The sequence below is a fragment of the Leucopleurus acutus genome (assembly GCF_964270905.1).
Source record: "Leucopleurus acutus genome assembly, chromosome: 12".
Lineage (NCBI taxonomy): Eukaryota > Metazoa > Chordata > Mammalia > Artiodactyla > Delphinidae > Leucopleurus > Leucopleurus acutus.
Genome location: NC_139154.1, coordinates 26,306,585 through 26,316,260, shown reverse-complemented (window position 1 = coordinate 26,316,260; position 9,676 = coordinate 26,306,585). Strand labels below are relative to the sequence as shown.

General features: G+C 46.5%; 1 protein-coding gene across 1 annotated transcript; it reads right to left on the bottom strand.

The window, feature by feature from the left end:
• Window positions 1–2,389: 2,389 nt before the first annotated feature.
• Window positions 2,390–8,943, bottom strand: SOWAHC (sosondowah ankyrin repeat domain family member C). The gene is made up of 2 exons (XM_082852335.1): window positions 6,469–8,943; window positions 2,390–2,805 (listed from the first exon to the last, which is right to left on the bottom strand). The coding sequence occupies exon 1, from the start codon at window positions 8,863–8,865 to the stop codon at window positions 7,708–7,710; it is 1,158 nt and encodes a 385-aa protein (XP_082708461.1). The 5' UTR covers window positions 8,866–8,943; the 3' UTR covers window positions 2,390–2,805; window positions 6,469–7,707.
• Window positions 8,944–9,676: the final 733 nt, after the last annotated feature.

Below are 9,676 nucleotides of genomic sequence, written 5' to 3'. Positions count from 1 at the left end.
ACACGGAGATGCAAATGGCGGAGAAATGAGTAGTCTTTACTTTCCGCCCTTTCTTCTTCTAACTGTCCATGAGCATACACTTTTTAAAATATAAAAATAGTAAATAAATTAAAACAAGGCATTTTTATTCATTTGAAGTTCATGCATAGTTAATTGGGTATCAAAGTTGTAGCGAGTAACATTTTTTAAGAGTAGTTTGCAAGCAATGAGCAAATATCCTTAAAGATTCTGTCCTTGGGACTTCCCTGGTGGCGCAGTGGTTAAGAATCCGCCTGCCAACGCAGGGGGCACCCGTTCGAGCCCTGGTCCGGGAAGATCCCACAGGCCGTGGAGCAACTAAGCCCGTGCGCCACAACTACAGAGCCTGCACTCTAGAGCCCTCAAGCCACAACTACTGAAGCCTGCGCTCTAGAGCCCGTGCTCTGCAACATGAGAAGCCACCGCAATAAGAAGCCCGCGCACAGCCAGGAAGAGTAGCCCCAGCTCGCCGCCAGCATGCAGCAACAAAGACTCAAGGCAGCCAAAAACCTAAATTAATTAATTAAATAAATCTATTTTAAAAAAGAGAGAAAATTAACTTCAAAAAAAAAAGATTATGTTCTTAAAGACATTCAACCATCTTCAACCATCACCCTTTGTAGTAGAGCAAAGGCAAGCGTCTGCTTATTCCAAAATGAGATTTCAAAATTCGGAATTAGTGGGTTACAAATTTAGAAATTTATGGTAAGGAAAGTGGTTGCCGTGTTGGTGGTTCTTCTCCAGGTCTACCTATAATCCCAGGATTATGCAGAATGGGCCCTTCCACTAGAGCTCAAGTGCTCAGACAAGTCGGTGGAGGTTGGAGAGGAAAGAGAGAAACGTAACCACACACCGCACATTTTAGCAACTCCACCACTGGGAGCTAAGGAGATGTTCTTTCCCACCACAGATGAATTTTACCCTAGGTGAGATGGAAAGGACCAAACACCCAAAAGTCCAGTTCTATTCTTTTCCTGTGCGGAAACAATATTAAATGTGCAAGTCCAATCTGTCTCGCCCATTCGTGCTTGTCTGCGGTTTGTCTGGTCTCTTCTTCCACAGGGACAGTGCGTTCTCTGCATCACAGGGTGGTAGCATTGCCTTCTGTGCTCCCAGAGAAGTGGCACAGCTCGTGGTCCCCGTGCGGCCTGGCACCCAGCTGCCTGAGTTCAAGGCCAGGCTCTGCTGCCAACTCGCTTTGTGAACTTGGGCAAACAGCCAGTTTCTGCCACGGACTCCTCATCACGAAACGTAGATGCTAGATTTGGGGCGGGGGGAGGTGGGAGAATTAAACAGCTTACTTTTCATAAAGTGCTTAAAACCTTGCCTGGCGTACACAGCCTGCCTCCTGGGAGAACTGACGGTGTTTACAGCCAAAGAACACCCTTGGCCAGCTTTCAATCCCCTCGGTGCTGACTCAGCCTGCAGCAGGGCATAGAACTGCTGACTGCAACTAAGTAACTGCCTGGTGAATGCAAGCTCGTCATGGACTGAAGGTTTGTGTCCCCCAGAATTCGTGCTGAGACCCAAACCCCAAGCTGATGGTGTGAGAGAGTGGGGCCTTTTGGAGGGCTTCATCTAATGACGGGATTGGTGCCCTTACCAGAGACCCTCTGACGCAACAGCGGGAGGACACAGGGAACAGCCGGCCATCTGTGAACCAGGAAGCGGGCCCTCACTGGACACCGAATTTGCCGGGGCCTTGATCTTGTGCCCCCGGCTTCCATGACTGTGAAAAACAAGCTCAACTGGTAACTGCTGTTTACAAGCCACCTAGTCTATGGGCTTCTGTTTCAGCAGGCCGAACGGATGAAGACAAAACTTGAAGACCACATTCATCGATATTGGAAACTTCTGGACAAATGTCAAGGATTCTCAATTACCTTTCTAGACTATTTAGCTCAAAGTTTCTTAGAGACCCAGAAGAATATTCTAACAGGCGCTTCCAGGTTCTTTGATCAGAGCGGCGTAAAGTTTGGTTTACAAAAAAACAACAAACTTTTACGATCCTACTTTACTATTAAACTTCATTCTAAGTCAGCCAAATTTGGGCTGAAACTTTGGTCAGAGTGGAAGGTCTAGAGCAATGTTTCTCAATACTGCATCAGTCACAGGGGTGCTTTAAAACGATCTGTTTTAGCTTTTCAGGTCCTCATGCAACCCCTGACCAAATATTTCCAAAGGCTGAGTGTTCTACCTTATGCGACAGTCCACGGCATGTTCAAAATGATTATTAGAAAGTTATCTAAGCTGAAATAAACTTCATCTCCCTATTCTCTTGCTTTTTATGGTTTCACAGAATAAGTAGTCATTTGTATGCATGATAATACTTAGAATATTTAAAGCCAGTTAAAGCAGATTCTCCTAGGGATTATGTACTTGAATAACTTGTAAGGTAAAACTCCTTATAATCAAATTTACTGTTGAAAATCTCTTAAGTTGCTTACAAAGTAAAATCCTAATAAAGCCGATTTTACCTCCAGGATTGGAATAGGTTGTTCCTTGGGCTGGGCTGCAGATGCAGGGGTTGGCTGGCAGTAGAGCCACATTGTAGGAAAAATTCTCACCTTTATTCAGTTGGAATGAATGCATATTGTTGAAATTATCATTGTGATGCAACATTATGAAACATTTCCTTAGTGTTTTCCATTAAAACAAAACACTTATTGTGTACCTTCAACATGCCAGGCATTGTGCCGGTGGGGACACTCGTCATTCATTCCCCGATAAATATGGAAGAGCAGACACTTTATTAGCTGAATGGGGAAGTCACTTCCTGAGACAAAACTGACATTTGAAGAGAAGATTGAGGAGAAAAAAGTTTGGTAACATGAAAGCAGTATACTTCAGAAAAAAGAAATCTGATAGTGTTGCAAACAACTCTGCTGCTATATCTTGAAAAACAGGTTCAGGAAGGGTCACCTTCCAGCCCTCTAATAGTAACTATTTGACTCATCATTGAAGGAACACTGGTTTGCAGCAAATTCCCAAGTACTTTTAGGATTAATTTACAAGAAACTCTAAATAATACCATGTATTTAGCAAAACAAAAAATACTTTCACTAGGAAAAATTAAAGATATCTTCATGGGGGCTCCTCAATGAATCCTTTTAAGATAAGTACTTCTAAGGAAAGAATCATTCTAGAAACGGAAACTAGACTTATCTTGTTTTATAAGCTGTCCTAAATTAACAGCAACAACAAAAAGCCCCAGCAGCAATCATAGCAGGATCTTCCTAAGAGGGACCAATGGCGGACAGTTACAGCAAAGATTCACAAGTCCCTATGCCACCTGCTGAACTTGGTTAAAACAAAGATCAAAGGCAATGAGGAAATAAATTCATTAATGTCCAATGTTTGATAGATATTAAAGGAAATGGAAAAAGGCATTCCCATCTTCCTTAAGCTCCAGTCTGGGAAGGGAGGGTTTATGGTAGCTGGTGTGTGCTTGAGCCATGGGTTTTTAAAATTATTTTAAATTAATTTTTATTGGAGTATAGTTGATTTAGAATGTTGTGTTAGTTTCTGCTTTACAGCAAAGTAAATCAGTTACACTCATACATACATCCATTCTTTTTTAGATTCTTTTCCCATATAGGTCATTACAGATCACTGAATAGAGTTCCCTGCGCTATACAGTAGGTTCTTATTAGTTATCTATTTTATATATAGTAGTGTGTATATGTCAATCCCAATCTCCCAATTTATCCCCCTCCTTTCCCCTTTGGTAACCATGTTTGTTTCCTACATCTGTGACTCTATTTCTGTTTTGTAAATAAGTTCATTTGTACCCCTCTTTTTAGATTCCACCTACAAGGGATATCATATATTTGTCTTTCTCTGTCTGACTTACCTCATTCGGTATGACAATCTCTAGGTCCATCTATGTTGCTGCAAGTGGCACTATTTCATTCTTTTTTACGGCTGAGTAATATTCCATTGTATATATGTACCACATCTTTAACCATTCCTCTGTTGATGGACATTTTGGTTGCCTCCATGTCCTGGCTATTGTAAATAGTGCTGCAATGAACATTGAGGTGTGTGTATCTTTTCAAATTACACTTTTCTCCAGATATACGCCCAGGAGTGGGATTGCTGGGTCGTATGGTAATTCTATTTTTAGTTTTTTAAGGAACCTCCATACTGTTCTCCATAGTGGCTGCACCAATTTACCTTCCCACCAACAGTGTAAGAGGGTTCCCTTTGCTCCACACCCTCTCCAGCATGTATTTGTTTGTAGATTTTTTGATGATGGCCATTCTTCCTGGTGTGAGGTGATATCTCATTGTAGTTTTGATTTGCATTTCTCTAATAATTCGTGATGTTGAGCATCTTTTCATATGCTTTTTGGCCAACTATATGTCCTCTTTGGAGAAATGTCTATTTAGATCTTCCACCTATTTTTTGATTTTTTTTTGATATTGAGCTCTATGAGTTGTTTGCATGTTTTGGAGATTAATCCCTTGTCGGTCCTTTCATTTGAATTTTTTTTTTTTAAGGTAGTGGTAGAGGTACTACCCTCTCCCCAAGCTGATTCCTCCACTACTGGTGCCCAGCTGCAGCACCTTTGCCAAAATTTGGCAATTCAAAGTGCAGAAAAGATAATGTTGTGGAAAAGCATCAAGTCTTGAGATCTTACAGTCATTGACTTTGTAACCCTGAACAGCAACAACCTTCATTCCCTTATCTGTAAATTAAGGATATATGGCCAGTGATTTAAGGGATAGAAAAAGGATCAAATATATGCAAACTTCAAAAAGCATTGTGTGAAATGTAAAACCCCAGACAGGTAAAAATATAAAGAACTATAGCGATTTAGACAATTCAGAGGAAAAATCTAGTGTGAACGTTTTATTTTGACAAAACAAACTTCACAAATTTTACATTCTAAACTCCCAAAGTTTCACTTATTTGAAAAGTAAGAGACAAGGCATCCTGGACTCCAAGATTTCAGGCATGAATAGACTAGTGCCATATTTTCAAGTTTTATAAGCTAGCTGTACTTTATACACCATAAAAGTGAAGAGAGCTGTGACAAATTCACTAGTGTCCAGTGCACCTGTAAGAAACACACCGACACACCTGGAATTTCTAACCAGTTTCACATCAACAACCTCTGAGTAACTGACGTGCATATTTCCATTAATAGTAGGCACAACTCCACAAACATCAAATTACACAAATCACTTGCTTTTTATAATCTCAATTTGGAAATTGAAAAAATAAGAGGAACAGAGTTAAGCAGCTGCAAATGCTGCACTTACTGCACACAAGTACATCATGACAAGGAATGCTAAAAGTTCCCCCAGGAATGATTTTTGAAATTTTAAAGTATATTTTATCTGAAAAGTTGAATTCTTTAATGTGAAAAGCAAGTTAAGTATTGACTCCATCCCTAAAGATCTAGCAAGTTACAGATTCTGTGCAATTAGGCACTAACATACACATTTGAGAGATTAACACTGTTCAGTGGAATATGGAGGTGGTTCCGCAGTGTTTTTATGGTTCACTTTGGCTTCACACGTCCTTGAAACCTTAGACTCAGTGAGAAGTTACAACTTATCCCACACTAGATACAGGCAATGTGGTTATGATCCGGAACAAATGACTGCTTTTCACCTTCAAGGAACCTAATTTTGATTTATACAAAATTAGATTTTCACCCACATGTATGGATAAAAGTGCTTCTCAAATGTACATATCCCACTTCCATAATCCTAAAACAAAAGTAAAGGCATACAAATGGACAATGGTTTATATATTTTATGTGAATGTTTTTCGTTAGTCTTTAAACAAAATCAATTGCTGTCTAGAGAGGTGTGACCAACTTGTTACAAATTTCTACAACTTTGGAAATTAAAGATCTAAGAACTCTCTAAACACTGCAGTTCTGTGCAATTCATGTATTGGTTCATTCACTCTGCAATCTGTTAACTCACTCTGTCATCACTATAGGCTGCAATACTTATATTGCAGCAACTATGAGACCAAAAAGGCCAAGGGAGAAGGACGTTTTGGAATTAGTCTCCCACAAGTCGTTTTGAATCTTGTTACAAGTGAATCTAATATGCCTGTGAGCTAAATTGAACAATAATTATAAAGACATTCACCCTAACATATTTGAACGAAATATAATTAAGAACCACAGTTAAACGAGTCTTTAATTTTAATGACCGATATTTTTTCACTTATATGTGAAGGGATTCAATAACCAGCAGCATTTAAATATAGAAATCGTCCCATCTATTTTCTTTTCCCTTTTATAAAGTGCTATTTTTAACTGGGTAGATTTACTAGCCAGCTTTCCAATAACTTCATTCCATGTCTCTAATAGATTCAAGGAAACACTGGAAAACTGAAAAGATTGAGTATTTTAAACATTTGCAAAACATTGCTACAAAGTATTGAGACTATGAATGTATTTCATTAGTAAAATAAAAAGTGTACCTTGGGCTTCCCTGGTGGCGCAGTGGTTGAGAGTCCGCCTGCCGATGCAGGGGACACGGGTTCGTGCCCCAGTCCGGGAAGATCCCACATGCCGCGGAGCAGCTGGGCCCGTGAGCCGTGGCCGCTGAGCCTGTGCTCCGCAACGGGAGAGGCCACAGGAGCGAGAGGGCCGCGTTCCGCAAAAAAAAAAAAAAAGTGTACCTTATGTGAGAATATTAAGTTGATTTAATAATTACTTCACAGAAGCATCAGTTCATTAACATTTATGTCAATTTTTGTTAATAATCTAAACCAGAAACAGTTTCTGTAGGCAATTCAACTCTAAGCACTGTCAAATAGGGTCATGCCAAGTAGAACCAACGGTTAAATTACCCCCAGAATAAAAACTCAGACAAATTCAGACTTTTGGAAAAGCAAAACAAGTTAGTGAGAATCAGAACCAGAGGTAACATTTACTTAAAAGTACCATAGGTTGCTAAAAAGGGTTTTCTTTAAATAAAAATTTATGTAGTTATTAATAATGTACCTTAATACTAAGTGCAGTGGTATTAGAGATAATTAAGAGGAAACCACACAACAGATTAACTCAAAAGTGAATGTTGCCTATTTCTTTAGTTCAGTGACCAAAGCTGAAATTGCTTTTGAAAAGAGGTGAACACTACTTACAAGTAGGGTACCAAGAGATTTCCAATTGCATTCACATTATTCTCTAATTAGTATTTGTGCATTTCAACTCTGACCTGACCTTCAGTAGCATCTTAAAATCAAATGCAATTAGTAAAAACACAGGGTAGTATGTCGGTTTGTTCACACTTACAAACACTACCAGCTTCATTACAATTTGCATTTCCTGTTGCTCTTGGAAGAGTCGCCACTATTAAAAACAGATACGAATGTGCAATGCTCCTTACTCTGCATGGTAGCCGGCAATGTTTCAATCAAAGGGACCCTCAGTCATCAACTCTGCACCTGATTTTGATACACTTTCAGTCCTTAGAAACAGGGACTCCAGCGCAGAAGGGTGGCAGGGGGAAAAGAGGCCTAGGTCAAGGTTTGAGGAATCGCTTGGAAATCCACTGCAGCCATACTGCTAAGGAGAATTCCTCCCCGTCCTTTCCAACCCCCCGAAGTAAGAATGCAGCATTTAGCTTAAGTCTTTTCTGGTCTCACTTCCTTGTCTACACCTAGTACCCTATTCCTAAGACGACAAACAAGTCTTAGAACGTTCTAAAATCATTTTTACCCGAATACATTGGACTTGGGTCTCAGTTTGAATGAGGATGAGTGGCCTTTAAAAGACCGGTCTTCCTCTTCGTCCTCCCCCTCCTCCAGGGGCTGCTCCGGGTCTCTGAAAGAGGGTGTGGTGTGGATGATCTGGGTTCGGAAGCGGATTTTGTTGAGTCTGGGTTTCATCCGCCCACTAGAGCTGCCCGAGGCTTTGCGACCCGGCTCCTTCGCTTTGCCCGCAGCCAATCCCTCGGCCAGGTGATGGTGATGGTGGTGGTGGTCCCCGCCGTCCTCCAGAGCGTGCGAGAGTCTGCCGGAGATGAGGGTCGAGGGCAGCACCCTCGAGAGCCTCCAGCGCCCTCCCCCGCTGCCCGCCGTGCTCTCGGCTTCGTCCTCGTCCAGGGCGCCCACCAGGGTCCGGATCTCCTCGGCGGTGCTCGGGCTCAGGTACTGCGAAGGCTTCTTGCCGCTGTAGTCGCGCACGTCCACGTCCGCGTCGTAGGCCCCGACCAGCAGCTTCACCACCTCCACGTGCCCGTGCATGGCCGCCAGGTGCAGTGCGGTGTAGCCGCCGCTTGTACGCGCGTTGATGTTCACCGGCAGCCGGTGCTGGCCCGCGAAGCGCACCAGCAGGGCCAGCAGCTCCTGCCGGCCGTGCTTGGCCGCCCAGTGCAGGCAGGTGAAGCCGGTGATGAAGTCGCGCTTGGCCAGCAGGCCGGGCTCGCAGGCCAGCAGCCCCTCTAGGCTGTCCCAGCGGCCGTCGGCGGCCGACAGCATCCACGCGTGCTCCAGCGGGTCCAGCGTCAGCGCGCCCGCGCCCTCCTCCTCTGCCGCCGCGCCGTCCGCGCCCCCGGGGCCGCGCCGCAGCTGCGGGGAGCTGCCCGCCGCCTCCCGGGGCGCGGGGCGGCCGGGCCGCGGCGCATCGCCAGGCACCTCGGGCCGCGCGCCCTCTTCCGCGGTGCAGCCGCGGGGCCGCCTCCCCGGGGGCGCGCTCGGGGCTTCGTCCGCGGGGTCGGAGGGGTCGGCGGGGTTGGCGGGGTATGCCGCCGAGTGCCCCGGCTCCCTGAGGCGGCCGCTGGCGCGCTGCTCGGGCGTCCCGCCCAGGGCGCCGCCGACGGGCTGCTCCAGCTCGGCCTGGTCCCGGGCCCCGCACTCCACTGGACCCTCCATCCGTGGCCGCGCACCTGGCCGGCTCCGCACGGACGCGGCTGGCCCCTCCTCAGGCCCCTCGGGCGCCGCAGCGGCCTGACTAGCTGCCACCGCCACCGCCCCCCGGCACGCCCGCGGACACGCCCCCGCCGGACGGACACGCCCACTTCCGGCCTTCTCACTGGCCGCCTTATAGCTCCCGCGGGCCCCGCTCCTGTCCGACCCGCCCCCTTTCAGTCCCCGCGCAGGCCACAATCAGTGCTCTCCCCGGAGAACACGCCCTGGCTCCACCCACTTCCGGCCCGTGAGCGGTCTGCAATGGCCGCTCCTGCCAGGGGACACGCCCAGACCCTGCCCACTTCCGGCGCCAGCTCCGGCCGCAATCTGTGCTTCAGCCCCGCCCCGGCGGTCGGAAAAGCAGTGTTCGCTTTTCCGCGCGTCTTTCTCCTCGCGTCCCGAGTGTGCTCCATTCCCTCCCCGGCACTAACTGGTGGTTCGCTAAAAGGTCCGGGCACTCCTGTGACAGGCCCGCTTCGCGCGCGCGGCGTCTGGGCGCGGTGGAGACGCGCAGCCCGCCCCGCCCCCCAGCTCACTGAGGCCGCTGGACCCCTCCTCTCATTTCCTCTCCCCTCCCTCTTGGACCCCTGCCCGCCGCGCCATCCGCCCGGACCGTACGTCACTGAGGCCACGGGACCCCTCCCCTCAGCTCCCCTCTTTTCCCGACCGGACCCCGCCCCGCGCCATCCCGCCCGGCCCTCTACGTCACTGAGGGCGCCGGACCCCTCTCCGCCGCTCCTCCCTTTCTCCCTCCCGTCCGCCCCCTCCTGTCCCG

What these genes read in the sequence shown, in the direction of transcription:
- SOWAHC (XM_082852335.1), bottom strand. Translation starts at nt 8,865, where the DNA reads ATGGAGGGTCCAGTGGAGTGCGGGGCCCGGGACCAGGCCGAGCTGGAG.